Source organism: Muntiacus reevesi, chromosome 9 (genome assembly GCF_963930625.1).
Source record: "Muntiacus reevesi chromosome 9, mMunRee1.1, whole genome shotgun sequence".
Lineage (NCBI taxonomy): Eukaryota > Metazoa > Chordata > Mammalia > Artiodactyla > Cervidae > Muntiacus > Muntiacus reevesi.
In genome coordinates, this window is record NC_089257.1 from 1,327,252 (window position 1) to 1,342,986 (window position 15,735).

The window sequence follows — 15,735 nt, forward strand, 5'->3', positions numbered from 1 at the left end:
AGCTTCTACCTTGACAGGCGGATTCTTTACCATTGTGCCACATGGGAAGTGCAACACTACAATAGAGGATAAATAGACGAGCTTGCTTCAGATGCCATCAAATCCTGCCTGAGGCAACAGGAGTAGTCAGACATGCATTTAGCTGAGGTCAGATATCTCAAATCTAGCCTTGTCTCAGCTATTTATCAATGACAAAAACTTTGATAAAATATGAACAATCTCAGCTTCTGTAAGGGAAACCCAGAGGTTTCCTTAGAAAAACAGAACTGATATCCTCAAAATGGGCAATGGAAATTTTCCACAAAGGGAGGAGTGGCTGGATTTTACAGGACCAGGACTCTGGTCCCTGAAGATCATTTTACTAATTGTTGCTTGCAGAAGGTACAGCCACAACTCAAGAACTAAGAGGTAATTTTCTTTCAGATTTCATTTCCTCACCTGCGAAATCAGGTGTTTGAGTGATATAAACTTTGGAGTTCCTTTAAGATTACAGCATCAAGTCCCATCGCTTCATGGCAAATAGAAGGGGAAAAAGTGGAAGTAGTGACAGATTTTATTTATTTGGGCTCCAAAATCACTGCGGACAGTGACTGCAGCCATGATATTAAAAAATGCTTCTTGGAAAGAAAGCTATCACAAAGCTAAACAACATATTAAAAAGCAGAGATATCACTTTGCTGACAAAGGTCCATATGGTCAAAGCCTTAGTTTTCCCAGTAGTCATGTAAGGATGTGAGAGTTGGACTATAAAGAAGGCTGAGCACCAAAGAATTGATGCTTTTGAACTGTGGTGTTGGAGGAGACTCTTGAGAGTCCCTTGGACTGCAAGGAGATCCAACCAGTCCATCCTAAAGGAGATCAGTCCTGGGTGTTCATTGGAAGGACTGATGTTGAAGCTGAAACTCCAGTACTTTGGCCACCTGATATGGAGAGCTGACTCATTGGAAAAGACCCTGATGCTAGGAAAGATTGAAGGCAAAAGGAGAAGTAGTGACAGAGGATGAGATGGTTTGATAACATCACTGACTCAATGGACATGAATTTGAGTAAACACTGGGAGATAGTGAAGCACAGGGGAGGAGCCTGGTGTGCTGTAGACCATGGGGTCTGACAAAGAGCCGGACACAGCTTAGCAACTGAACAACAACATCATCATGAGCTAATGGCTTTTGGATCTGAGACTTAAGTTGCAGATAATCTCGCCATGACAAATCCTTATTGAAACAATTATTTCAGACCATCTTTATTAGAAGATTCTGCCATAGGGTAAAGATGGCCTCATCTGGTCTCATGATGGTCTATTGATAAGGGTGTTCTACTGTGTGTGAGAAAATACTTTTCAGTTCTGACTCTTCCATTTTAGACTGCATGGTATCTATTCCTTTTCAGAAGGTCCAAGTCTCCGCTTCAGTCTCTTCATGGCTGCCTTCATCTCCTGGTTCCTCAGGGTGTAGATCAGGGGGTTCAGGACAGGAATGATGACAGTGAAGGTGATGGAGACAGCTCTGTCCGCGGGGAGGGCGGAGAAGGGCCGGGCGTAGACGTAGATGCAGGGCACAAAGTGGAGAGTGACCACCGTGATGTGGGCGCTGCAGGTGGAGACGGCCTTCCCCCGGCCCTCCCCGGCATGCGACCTCAGCATGGTCAGGATGACTGCGTAGGACGCAAGGAGGAAGACGAACCACACGGTAGAGATCAAGCCGTTGTTGGAAATCATTAAGACCTCAAGGACAGCGGTGTCCGCGCAGGCGAGTGTGAGGACCTGGGGGACGTCGCAGTAGAAACCGTCCACGACGTTGGGTCCGCAGAAGGGCAGCGGCAGCAGGAGGGAGATCTGCACGATGGAGTGGACGAAGCCCCCCGCCCAGGAGGCCGCGATGAGGGCGGCGCAGCGCCCCCGACTCATGATGGTCAGATAGTGCAGGGGCCTGGAGATGGCCACGTAGTGGTCAAAGGCCATCACCGAGAGGGAGAAGATGTCCGCGCCCCCGAGGAGGTGGAAGAAAAACATCTGCGTGAGGCAGCCGTGGAAGGAGATGGTCTTTCTCTCTGAAAGGAGGTCCACGAGGACCTTGGGGGCGGTGATGGAGGAGAAGCAGATGTCCAGGACGGAGAGGTTGCGGAGCAGGAAGTACATGGGGGTCTGCAGGCGGGACTCGCAGCTCACAGTGACCATGATGAGGAGGTTGCCCAACACGGTAGCTGTGTACACCAATGATAAGAAAAGAAATAAGACCCGGCTGAGTTCTCGGGACTGGGTCAGTCCTTGAAAAATAAATTCTTTCACCCTGGTATGATTTCCCTGCTCCATTGGGTCATGTTTTTTCTTCTTTCTCAGCTTCCTGGAGAGAAGACAGAAAATAGAATATAGAAAAGATATCATTAAAAACCGAAGGAGTGTGAATTATATGACTGGACTGCCTTGGGTATTATTTTTGCAGTTGTTTTCCTTTTGGGGAAAGACGCCAACTCCTGTAGATGGTGTTTTTTGAGTTATCTCAGAGCAAAACCAAGAGTGGGTTTTCGAAGGATGTAATTAATTAAAACCTTTTCTTATTGTTCATGGGGTTCTTGAGGCAAAAATACTGGAGTGGTTTGCCATTCCAGGGGTCTTCCAGTCATGGCACATAGAAGGGGAAAAAGTGGAAGCAGTGACAGGTTTTATTTTCTTGGGCTCCAAAATCACTGCAGACAGTGACTGCAGCCATGAAATTAGAAAACACTTGCTCCTTGGAAGGAAAGCTATGATAAACCTAAGCAGCATATTAAAAAGCAGAGACATCACTTTGCCGACAAAGGTCTGTATAGTCAAAGTTATGGTTTTTCCAATAGTCATGTACAGATGTGAGAGTTGGACCATTAAGAAGACTGAGCAGGAGGAACTGATGCTTTCAAACTGTGCTGTTGGAGAAGACTCTTGATAGTCACTTGAACTGCAAGGCGATCAAACCAAAGGGAATCAACACTGAATATTCATTGGAAGGAATGATGCTGAAGCTGAAGCTCCAATAGTTTGGCCACCTGATTTGAAGAGCCAGCTCATTGGAAAAGACCCTGATGCTGGGAAAGATTGAAGGCGGGAAGAGAAGAGGGCATCAGAGCATGAAATAGTTTGTTAGCATCACTGACTCAATGGGCATAAATCTGAGCAAACTCCAGGAGACAGTGAAGGACAGGGGAGCCTGGCGTACTGCAGTCCATGGGGTTGTGAAGAGTAGGACATGACTTAATGAGTGAACACCAACAAATTAATTGAAACACCTTAATTAATGCATTATTCTTATTAAAATTTTTACGGTCTCGTCATTTTATTCTTGAAAAACCACTGAATGCTCTGAGAAGTGAAGAGACTAGGTTTATTTTTGTTTTCAATGAACACTCATGCATCCAATTATTAGGAAGTGGGAAACACACGCAAGGGAACAGTATAATACATGGTCTGTGGCTCTAATGGAAGCTCATAGCTTCTCCTTCATTTTCTTCCACCGGAGACAATCTACTTGGTGTAGTCTTGCTGGATCTTCATGATACCAATGATCAGCACTAAATTAAGGCCAGAAAGACAGTTTACATTTTACTTTCTCCTTAGGACAAACAGCTTTGCAGCAGCTAAGACAATTTAATTGAGTGCATCTCTCTTTTCTTTTTTTCTTCTTTCCTTCCTTCCTTCTCCTCCTCCTCCTTCTTTTCCTTTTCAGTCTCCCTTCTCTTTGGTGTCTTGTTTTCTTCTGATTTCTGTGGCCCAAGATCAGGACTTGGCAACTACAGTCTCTGCTTTTCATAGTGCTCTTGGCGAAGACTTCACCACCCTGGCCACTAGACCAATGGTCTTCCTTCCTCAGTCTCCCTCCCTTTCATCACCTACATTTGTGCATCACTTCGGTATTTGTAGAGGTTTTAGTTTTGCACAAAGAGCAAAGATGTTAGCATCACACACTGCTGTATTTAAAATGGGTAACCAACAAGGACCCCCTGTACAACAGGGGACTCTGCTCAATGTTCTGTGGCAGCCGGGATGGGAGGGGCTTTGGGGGAGAGTGGATCTTGATACATGCATATGTCTGGCTGAGTCCTTTTGCTCTTCACCTGAAACTATCACAACGTTTTTAATTAGCTATACCCTGATACAAAATAAAAAGTTCAAAAGAAAAAAAAAGATGCTAGTTTCAGTAGACCTGAATTTGTGTGTGTGTATTCAATTTATTTTATTGAAGTGTGGCTGATTTACAGTGTGTGTCCATTTCTGCTGTTCAGCAAAGTGACTCAGATTTAGTAAATACACATATTTAGTCATTTCATCATGGTTTACCACAGGCTGTTGAATATAGTTGCGTGTGCTCTACAGTAGGACCTGGTTGCTTATCCACTCTGCATATAATAGTTTTGCATACACTAGTCCCAAACTCCTGATTCACCCCTCCCCAACCCTCATCCTTGGCAACCACAAGTCTGCTCTCTATGCAGCAGACCTGAATTTGAATGTAGATGCTGCTACTTAATTGGCAGGTAACCCTGAGCCTCAGTTCATCATCAGTAAAAATGAGTCTCATCGTGTTTGTGTTACAGGACTGTGGACCTTGAGGAGACTTGCTTAATACAGTCAACCGGAGGTGACACAGACCACATCTTCCCCATGTTAATACGCTTAACATTTAGCAGGGTCAGTCTTTTACACATTTTTTTTTTTTTAAATGCTGACAAAAATGCACTTCTATACTTTTGTTATAAAATATGGTTCTTTGAAATAACTGCAACTATTATCTAATCTAACATCTCAAAAGCAGATATGTTCTGTACAATGGGATATTATTCAGTGATCACAGGAAATGAGGTACCAGGCCAGAAAAAGACAGGGATGAAACATTATTCATAGTACTAAGTGAAAGAAGCCAATCTGAAAATGTACTTCCTGTATGATCCCACTATATGATAGCTTGGAAATGGCAATATGATAAATCATAATTGAAAGATTATAACAAAATTATAATAAAATATTAATGGCTGCTGGGGGCTGAGTGTGGAAGCTGGGAGGGATAAATAGGTGAGACACAGGGAATTTTTGAGGCTTCCCTGGTGGCTCAGAGGGTAAAGAATCTGCCGGCCAACGCAGGAGACCCGGGTCAGTCCCTGGGTCAGGAAGACTCTGTGGAGACAGAAATGGCAACCCACTCCAGTATTCTTGCCTGGAGAATTCCATGGCCAGAGGAGCCTGGTGGGGTACAGTCCATGGGGTCGCAAAGAGTCGGACACGACTGAGAGGCTAACACACACGCACATGGGATTTTTACGGCACTGGAGCTATTCTGTAGGCTGCTCAGATTGTGGGTACACGACATCATGTAAACCCATAGAATGTACAACACTGAGAGTGGTGTTTAAGATCAGGATCTCAAGCTTTCAGTGGGTCATGATTGGACTTTTCCTGTGCATGGAACACCTTCACCTTGCACAAGCATACTTAATAACATTCTTGCTTTTCAGTATGTGGAAGGATTTGGGTCACATATTTGAAACAGCTACTGCCAGAGAAAGTTCTACACTGAAGCCAAATTTGCACTCATGATTCAGGTTAGCTTAAAATATTATAAGTTGTTATTCTAAAGAGCTTTAGGAATACTCTAACTGTCATGCTATCATTGTTAGTGATACTTAAAAGAATTTTCAGCAAATGCTTAAAAATCCTTTAAATCATGCTTTTAGGAAGTACTGTAGTTCTTCAATACTAGGTCATTGAAGGGTAGATCTACTTTTAAAAAAACATTACTAAAGTCATGCAAGTACTATACTCATGACATATGTTTTATTATTCTGTTATTATTGGCAGGAAAATTGAAATGCTCAGCTCTAAGTGTTAATGGATAAAAGTTAATATCCATTATCTTTTATGGATAAAAGCCACGGTTTTATGATTAAGCTGTTAGGACTATTTGAACTGTTTTTTATCAGAAAGAATAAGAATGTGATAAGTGTCTATTTTCCTCCCTTTTTAAAAGTAATGCTAAAGTATCAGTACTGTAAACACATCTAGAATATGGAAAACTGTGATTGCAAACAACTTTCTTTTCCTCATAGTAAATGATCATGTATGGTGTGGAAAGGAAACTTAAAACTTCCTTTAGCTTTCTTAACAAAAAGAGTGAGCCCTCATGCAAACCATGGGCTTCAGTTAATAATAATGTATCCGTACTGGTCTGTCAGTTTTTACCCAGTGGAGCCCGCTGTGTGCAGTGGGAGTAGTAGGCCCACTGGGGTGGTAGTGGGGAGAGGTAGTTGATGGGAGCTCTTTGTACATTCTGTCCAATTTTTCTGTAAACTTAAAATTGCTCCAAGAAATAAAATCTATTCCTCTGAACCCTCCTGCCCCAACACATATAGCAAAGGGTAAAACAATTGAGAACATTTCTACATTGCCAAGGAACTCAATTTTTACAACACTTATGACTGAGCTTCATTTGCTGATCCTAATTTGTTGCTGTTCTCCTGTTTACCACCCTGTTTTAAAGAGGATATTTAGAATAAATTCTAGTTTGGGTGTAAACAGGCATCAGTTTATTGTGATTTTAGCAACAAAACAAAACTATCCTTTGCACCTTTTTTCTTTTTTTAAAATCAGCTTTGTTGAGGTATAACTTACTTGCAATGAACTGCACACATTTAAAGGTTTGGTTTGATGAGCTTTGATATACACATACACCCATGAAACCATCACCAAGTTAGGATAAAGAACATCTCCCTCATCCCAAAGTTCACTTGTGCTCCCGAGAACCACAGAATTTTGGCATCTAAGGACTCTGTCCAAACCTGCAAAAGAGATGATCAGACCACAGCATGGCCTCTGGACACACAAGACAGTGTCCTTAGGATGACCCCAGGCCCTCATTTAAAATGCCTGCCTGGGAAAGCACAAAGCTGCCTAGAAAATTCACTGTTTGTTCCAGCCAACATCAGAGGTGGCCCCTGATCTCTCTTGCTTAGAGCATTTACAGACCAGTCCTGGCAACTGTGATGTGTATCTCTGGCAACTTACAACCATCTCTTTCAAGGACCAAGAGCCGTTTCTTTGAATGTGATCATCATGAAGGAAGGAACCTCTGTCTCCCAGTCTGTGTAGGGGGGTGACTTACATAAATGCTAGCTGGCAGACAAGCGGCCTGATTGCACCAACACTGCAATTTCCCACTTTTTTGACTCTGCCGAGCCCTAGCTTTCCCCCTCCTTCTCGCCTCCTTTATCACCCTGGGCAAATAGGCACGGAGCCCAGCTGTTCCAGGAACATCAGGCTGTGTTCACCTCTGACACTTCTTTCTACTTCTTCCTGTTTCGTGCCCGCATTGAAGCCATCCTTTTGTTCCGCTGTTGCTCTTCAGTCGCTCAGTCGTGTCCGACTCTTTGCGACCCCATGGACTGCAGCACGCCAGGCCTCCCTGTCCATCACCAACTCCCAGAGTTTACTCAAACTCATGTCCATTGAGTCGGCAATGCCATCCACCACCTCATCTTCTGCCACATTTTCCTCCAGCCTTCAACCTTTCCCAGCATCAGAGTCTTTCCCAGTGAGTCAGCTCCTTACATCACGTGGCCAAAGTATTGGAGCTTCAGCTTCAGTTAACGACTCAGATCTCTGGATCCCACTGTACTTTATGTCTCATTTTCTCATCAGAACAGAACTTCATGTTGGTAACTTTCCTCCTATTCTCTTTTCTTTGAAGCCCAAGCCGCACAAAGCTAATTTTTTGGCTTACTCCCAGTGACTTAATAACTCCCCAAAGATTTCATCCCCTTCAAATGTTTTCTGTTTTTAAAAGGGCCAGTTATTAAAAAATTTTTTTTTTAAATAAAGTGATCAGAGCACATGCAGCTTTTTAGTTTTTAGGTAATGCTGCCGCTGCTAAGGCGCTCAGTCCTGTCCGACTCTGTGCTGCCCCATGGACTGCAGCCCAGCAGGCTCCTCCGTCCCTGGGATTCTCCAGGCAAGAGCACTGGAGTGGGGTGCCATTGCCTTCTCCAGTGCATGGAGGATTTATTTTTTTAAATTTTGAACTATAGTGGGAAGTATTGTGGCTCAGAAAGAAGACACCAGATTGGGAGATGTGAACTCCGAGGTCTTCATGAAACAACAGTGGAATCTTTAAAGGCATCTAAACTCCAGGATATTCAGTCTTTTCATGAGTGAAATGGGAGCACACACTGCCTCAAGTCCCTTTGTAAGTAGGCAAGGTCTGCCTGGTATTACACAATATTAAATGGATCCATGGATCCAGGTGATTTCCAGACTTTGGCAGCTTTTTAAAAAAATCCTTTTCATTTTTTAAAAAATTAAAAATATTTTTGACTGCATCATGAGACGTGTGGGAGCTTAGTTCCAGAGTCTGTGCCCCTTGCATGGAAGCATAGTCTTAACCACTGGACTGCCAGGTAAGTCCTCTGGAACTTTTAAAAATAAATATATATTAAATTTTTTTTGTTTAAGTATAATTGACTTATAATATTGTGTTAGTTTCAGGTGTACAACAACATGATTCTGTTTTTTATATATATCTGTAAATACCTATATTCTTTAAAAAGTTTGTTTCCATTATAGCATTATAGTTTATTACAAGATATCAAACATAGTTTCCCGTGCTATATAGTAAATTCTTGTTTATCTATTTTAATATATGACAGTGTGCATTTGTTAATCCCAATTTATCCCGACCTCCTACCCCTGCTCTAGACCTTTGGAGCTTTAATTCTCAGTTATTTTAAATAGTGTTGCCCTCAATTATCTTGTGATGAGTCTAAGATTGTATTCTGTCTATTGCTTCCCAGCATTTGCATCTCAGTTAACCTATAAATCTCAAGTGTGTCTTGATAGTTAACTGATGGCCGATTGGTGGTGGCAAGAAGTGCCAGGGGCAGTTTGTCCTAGTGGTGAGGAGAATGGGCTCTGAAACCCAGACGCCAAGATTCTGTGCAGAAGGGAGTGGTGAGAGTGATCACGTCACCAATCCAACTGAAATGCTGAAAGTTCGGCTTCTCCTTCCAGAGGGTATTTGCACAGCTAAGAAAGTAAACATGGAGGGTGGGAAGATAGTTGAGCATCTCTGTGTATGCGTGTCTGTTTACAACAGGAAAGAAGAATAGAAAGGTGAAAATTATTGTTTATAAGTTTCCTTTAGTTTTTGCTTTTGGCAAGAACGAGTTCAAGACCCCAAGCACTGCTTGAGAAACAGGTCCAGGGCCAATCGAGAGAGTGACATTGACGTGTACACTACTCTGCATAAGATGGACAGCTGGGGGGGGCTGCTGTGTAGCACGGGGGCTCAGCTAGGTGCTCTGTGATGCCTGCAGGGTGGCGTGGGGAGGGGATGTGTGTATACATATGGCTGATTCACTCTGCTGCACTGTGGAAACCTAACACAACATTGTAATTATATTTCAGTTAAAAAATAAATGCACTACTCATAAAAGAAACCCTCATAAAAGCAAAATGGTAACTTCTAAAGGGAATGTTTTAATCTAAATAATAAAGTTTAAAAAGAATAAAAAAAACAAAAAGGGCCAGGGAAACCCATTCTGGTAAAACAGGCTAGGGAATTCCCTGGCATCCTGTGGTTAGGACTCCGTGTTTTCCCTGCTGGGGCCTGGGTTCGAACCCTGGTCAGGAACCTAAGATCCCGCGAGCTGAACAGCTCAGTCAAAATGCAAAACAACAGTAGCAACCACAAAGCGACATCCCCCAACCAAAACAGGCTTAATGAATGCCATGGAGCCCCCAGCTTGCGGGACTCCTCACCCCCTCAACTGTCCACCAAGCGTGTGTCACTCGGGCCCTCTTGACAAGCTGACCTCTCTCTGTTCCTCAAGGACTCTTCTGAATACTGAAGGGCTAATTGCACTGCGTCTCTGAAGTTTTGAGCTTTAATGCCCAGCATCCTCGACCTTTCAGGAGCGTTATTGCCATTCATTGTATTTCTGAAATCCACAAGAAGATTTTCCAAGCTGGTAGTGCTTAGATTCCACACACGGGCACACAGACACAGATGCACACTCAGACACACAGGCCCGCACCCCAAAGCCCCAAAATAAGGCCTCTTAAAGGTCCTGACCTCTAACTCCTACCTGAGAAGTAGTGCTGGTCATCCGGCGGCATACGCTGATCTTAGGAGTCATCGATGCTCGTGAACCGTCCCCTTTAAGATGCACATGCCGCGGGGCGTTGGCCGCACAGTATCTCTTCTCCTGCTGCAAAGGCAAAGGGCAGGCTCCAAGAGTCGCCTCCGAGTGGTCCTGCCCCCCAGCCCTATGGTGCGGCTGCCCTGAGGCCCTCAGCCCCCGTGAAGGAGGGCATGCTTCCAGATGTGATTGTTCAGCTTGCGTAGCCAGACTTTCCTAACGGGGTGCCCTTCCCTTGAGTCTTATTAAGAAACTGAACACGCACGGGAAAAGGCATGCGAGTGTGCACATTTTGGTTTTGAAATTCTCCTAGGGCAGAGGGGGAGTGACTCCTCTTAGATCTTCTGATTAGGACCCAAATAGCTTTACCTGAAGGGCTCACGGGGGCGGACAGAGGATTCTGTCTCCTTAAGGGTGGGAACTCGGGGAAAATGAATAGAACTCCCTGGAGGGTGTGTGTCAGCCTGTTTCTTCTCATTTCTTTCTATCTTTTTTTAAGGCAGGCAGTCTGCTTGTCCTGATAGTATACATACGCAGATGCAGCATAGAGACTTCGAGATGCATTTCTTCTTGTTTTCCCCCAAACCTCTCATACAAAGAAGGCATATAAACAGACAAAAGATGGGTTGGGACAATTCAGCTCTAAATATTTACTGAGTGTCTCCCTTGTTCCAGGCCCAAGAGTCCCCAAACTCCAGTTTCCCCCTCCTCTTATTTTCAGTATCATTTTTGAAACCTTGTCTCTCAACACATATCCATGGATTGTCTCACTTGGATATAGGGCACACCTTCAACTCAAAATATCTAAAATAGATCTGATCATTGCTATCAAGAACTAATACATCCAGCACTTCCCTGATGACCCAGTGGCTAAGACTCTGTGATCCCAAAGCAGGGGGCCCAGTTTCAATCCTTGGTCAGGGAATTAGATTCCACATGCAGCAACTAATTCTTCCCACGCCACAACAAAAGATCCTGCATGTTGCAACCAAGACCTAGGATAGCCAAATACATTAATAAATATTTTTAAAGAACTAGGACTTCCTTGATGGTCCAGCAGTTAGGAATCCGCTACTAATGCAGGGGATCTGGGTTCCATCCCGGGTCTGGGAAGATTCCACAGGGTGTGGGGAGCTATGCCCGTGGGCCACAAGTACTGAAGCCCTGGAGTCCGTGCTCTGCGACAGAAGCCACAGCCGTGAGCAGTCTGCGCACCATAGCTGGAGAGTAGTCCCGACTTTCCGCAGCTAGAGAAAGACGGAGAACAGCAGTGCAGGCCCCCGGCAGCCAAAAATAAAAGGAACCTAAATCCTTTTTTTGGTGTACCTGGCACTGTTATTCTGCTTGTCACAAGGACTCAGTGTTTCTGAAATACCTCCGACACTTCCCTTTCCCCCTTTTTTGGAGGGGTGGTCTTTTGCAACCCTTCCTGAATCAACTGCTTTTAGGTTTCTTTCATCATTTGCAATCATTTTTTCCTAGTTTATTTGGAGAGCTTGTCAGTTCCTGCTCTAATATTCATGCTCTTGTGCCATCCCCTTGCTTGTGTATGGACTGGACTTAGTTAACTTGCTTCTAATGAAGGGACGTTGGCAACAACGATAGCCGGCCCCTTTCCAGATGAGGCTCTAAGAGCTGGTGACTTCTGTCTTGCTGACACACTCTTCTTGTTTGCGTGCTCTGGTGAAGGAAGGTGCCCTATGAGAGAGGCCCGAGAGGGTCAGAACCGGGGGATGACCTCCAGACACAGCCAGGGAGGAAATGCAGCCCCCAGGCCAACGGCTCATGACATGAGTGAGCTTGGAAGCCGAACCTTCCCCGGTCGAAACTTGTGATAAGACTGCAGCTCCCAGCTGATGCCTCGACTTCGGCCTTGTGAGAGATTCTATGCAGAAGATGTAGCTAAGCTGTGCCTGGATTCCCAACTCACACAAACTGTGACTTAAGAAATGTGTGTGTGGGACTTCCCTGGGTACCGGGGGTGGGAATCCACCTGCCAATGCAGGGCACTCGGGTTCCCTCCCTGGTCGGGGAGGATGCTGCGTGCCGCAGAGCGAGTAAGCCTGTGGCCACAGCTGCTGAGCCCCACTCTGGAGCCCTCAAGCCCCGACGACTGTGCCTGCTTGCCGCAACCACTGAAGCCTGTGCGCTCGGGGGCCCGAGCCCCACAAGAGAAGCTGCCACAGAGATGGGCAGCCCGCGCACTGCAGCTAGAGAAAGCACATGTGCAGAAACGAAGACCCAGCACAGCCATAAATAAATATAGAAAGAGAAGTTGGGTGTTGTTTTAAGTCCCTGAGTTTTGAGGTAACGTGTTACACAGCAGTAACTCACTAACATCGTACTGAGCTGATAGTCTGTTTCCTAGTAGGAACTGTGTGGAGAATGCTCTCTTTCAGACCCGAAAGACAAGTTACGTAACAGTAACAACAGCGGAACTCTGCAGATCTGTCCAGGGTAGGGTTTTGCGCCTGGAATCTCGCGGTTGCTTCAGTATAGTTTCTGTGGTGCTGACTACACTAGCATCTTGGAAACAAAGCTGAAACAGCCTGACACTTCTTTGAATTTTTCAAAGGCATCTGGAATGACAGGATCACTCCTGAATCAGCCCACTTGTGTATATAGATACATTTATTTGCTTATGAAAAATATTGTGAAAGTTTAAAATCAATGATCCTGGGAAAGGAAAAAAAAATCACAAATGATAGGGGTCAAATATATGGAATGTGTGTGGGATAAACTAGAATCAGTTCAATATCTATAGTTCCCTAAGAAAATGTCCCTACTTGGAGAAAAAATATGTATATATATTAATTCAAGTAATTATTTGATATCATGGTGACAGATAAGTAAATTTAATGGTGTTCTGAATTCAACTGCTTTTCCTCACTGTGTTTTATCAGGTTGTTTTGAATGTTGTAAATGGGCCAAGTCAGCTTCATGAACAACTTTAGCTAGATTACAGTCGTTTGTGGGGTTCTACACTTGGGAATGGGCTTCCCTGGTATCTCAGCTGGTAAAGAATCTGCTTGCAATGCAGGAGACCCCAGTTTGATTCCTGGGTGAGGAAGATCCCCTAGAGGAAGGCATGGCAACCCCCTCTAGTATTCTTGCCTGGAGAATGCCCATGGATAGAGGAGCCTGGCAGGCTGCCGTCCGTGGGGTTGAAAAGAGTTGTACAGGGCTGAGTGACACCCACACGCTTGGGAACACAAATTCTGATGTATAGATCTTTGATTATTTAAAATTTTGCCCAGTCATAACAGTTTTGCTCAAGGTAAAGTCAACAGAGAAGTAGGGGGAAAAAAAAGACCTCTTTGTGAGAAGCATAGAGGATGTGGAGGACAGTGGTACCAGAGTAAAGATGGAACCAGGGCGTGAAAGAGGGTTTATTCTACAGATGGATCCAACTGAAGACAAGTATATGTCTTTACTGGGACTTTAATGCTTGGAGGAAGAATATCTAATCTTGGAAAATAATTCAGAACATTTTTGAGTGGTGGAAATAGAACATAACATTGGAAAAGACAATAAGAAAAAGACGCTCATCTCTTTAGGAGCCTCTTTATTAATAAATGTTTGCATCAACAGGCATTCCCAGGTGGCGCTGCTGGCCGGGAATATGCCGGCAAATGCAGGAGATGCAAGAGATGCTGCTTCAATTCCTGGGTCAGGGAAGTTAGGTTTCTTTATCTCATGGCTCTTTCCCTTCACTGTGGTTCTCTGTGCATTCCAAGTATCCAGTATTCCTTCCAGCAAACATGTCTATGTATTAGGCGAATCCTGAGCACGATGTCCTAGTCCTTGTACTCTGGTCTGATTGTGATTTCTTAGCAATGAGTCATAAATGTCAAAGAGATTTCTAGCACTCACCATTTTTATGTTCTTTCCTCTTCTTTCTGGGTGCAGAGCTAGGTTACATTCCCCAGACTCCCTTGCAGTTAGTCGGGGCTAAAGGCTAGAATGCAGTCTGTTTTCAGGACTGGCTCAAATGGACCCCTCTCCTGTGTATGTATATATATTTGATCACACCAAGCAGTTTTCAGGATCTTTGTTCCCCGACCAGGGATTGAGCGACTAGACTGCCAGAGAAGTCCCTAATATTTATCTTTGCGTTCTGGTATTATCTTGTCCTCACAGACGCTAAACCCTTTCTGAATGCCCTAGCTGTTTCTTCAGCCTCCGCATGGCCGCCTTCATCTCCTGGTTCCTCAGGGTGTAGATCAGGGGGTTCAGCAGAGGGGAGATGACAGTGAAGGTCACAGAGACGGCTTTATCGGTGGGGAGGGCGGAGAAGGGCCGGGCGTAGACGTAGATGCAGGGCACAAAGTGGAGAGTGACCACCGTGATGTGGGCGGTGCAGGTGGAGACGGCCTTCCCCCGGCCCTCCCCGGAGTGCGACCTCAGCATGGTCAGGATGACTGTGTAGGAGATGAGGAGGAAGAAGAATATGAACCAACTGACTAAGCCATTGTTGGAAATCATCAGGAGCTCAAGGACCGCAGTGTCCGCGCAGGCGAGTGTGAGGACCTGGGGGACGTCGCAGTAGAAAGTGTCCAGGACGTTGGGTCCGCAGAAGGGCAGCGGCAGCAGGAGGCAGATCTGCACGATGGAGTGGACGAAGCCCCCCGCCCAGGAGGCCGCGATGAGGGCAGTGCAGCGCCCCCGACTCATGATGGTCAGATAGTGGAGAGGTCTTGAGATGGCCACGTAGCGGTCAAAGGCCATCACAGAGAGGGAAAAGACATCCGCTCCCCCGAGCAGGTGGAAGAAGAACATCTGAGAGATACAGCCATTGAAGGAGATGGTCTTCCTCTCTGACAGCAGATCCGCCAGGACCTTAGGAGCTGTGATGGAGGAGAAGCAGATGTCAAGCACCGACAGGTTACGGAGCAGGAAGTACATGGGGGTGTGGAGACGGGAGTCCCAGGTCACCGCGACCATGATGAGCAGGTTTCCCAGCAGAGTGGTCAGGTACACCAGAGACAAAAAGGTGAACAGGACCCAGCCGAGCTCTCGGGACTGGGTGATGCCCAGGAAGACAAATTCCGTCACTCTGGTGTAATTTCCCTGATCCATGGCTCGTGCATTCTTTTTCAGGAATACCTCTGGAAGAAATAACAGCACGGTTAAAGCATGTATTAGGAGGTCTACCCTTGTCTTTTCTGTCACTTGGGTCCGGCGTTGGCCTGGGAAGTGCTTTATTTTCTGTGCAGGCTCGGTGCCTGCGATTCTCGATGCCATCGTGAGGGAGATGAGCCACGTTTCCGATGACAGTCGTCTGAGCAGGTCGGTTCTATCGCTGCGGCCACTGAAACCCAGGGGACAGCTCTGTGAACCTATTCACTTCTACACTTACTGTAACACGTGACACTGCAATAATAAAGAGTAAGCATACATTTTAGGACACGTAAAGAGTTTGGGTTCTCAAAAGACAGCACTATGAGAATTAACAGAACCCTCAAATGGAAGAAGACATTTACGATACTTACAGCTGAGGAAAGATTGGCATCCAGAGTATGTAAACAACTCCTACAAATCGGTAAAAGGAGACAGATGAGCAAACCAGAAAAGGCCAAA

The 15,735-nt window shown here is 45.2% G+C and overlaps 2 protein-coding genes across 2 annotated transcripts; both read right to left on the reverse strand.

Annotated features, from left to right (window-relative positions):
• Window positions 1–1,375: 1,375 nt before the first annotated feature.
• Window positions 1,376–2,311, reverse strand: LOC136174779 (olfactory receptor 4D9-like). Its single transcript, XM_065944987.1, has one exon. The coding sequence runs from the start codon at window positions 2,309–2,311 to the stop codon at window positions 1,376–1,378; it is 936 nt and encodes a 311-aa protein (XP_065801059.1).
• An 11,987-nt stretch (window positions 2,312–14,298) lies between these two features.
• On the reverse strand, window positions 14,299–15,234 carry LOC136174774 (olfactory receptor 4D9). Its single transcript, XM_065944982.1, has one exon. It carries the CDS (start codon window positions 15,232–15,234, stop codon window positions 14,299–14,301), a length of 936 nt encoding a protein of 311 aa, XP_065801054.1.
• Window positions 15,235–15,735: the final 501 nt, after the last annotated feature.

Bases quoted from the DNA above. Each gene is read 5' to 3' on its own strand.
- LOC136174774 (XM_065944982.1), bottom strand. From the start codon at position 15,234: ATGGATCAGGGAAATTACACCAGAGTGACGGAATTTGTCTTCCTGGGC.
- LOC136174779 (XM_065944987.1), bottom strand. From the start codon at position 2,311: ATGGAGCAGGGAAATCATACCAGGGTGAAAGAATTTATTTTTCAAGGA.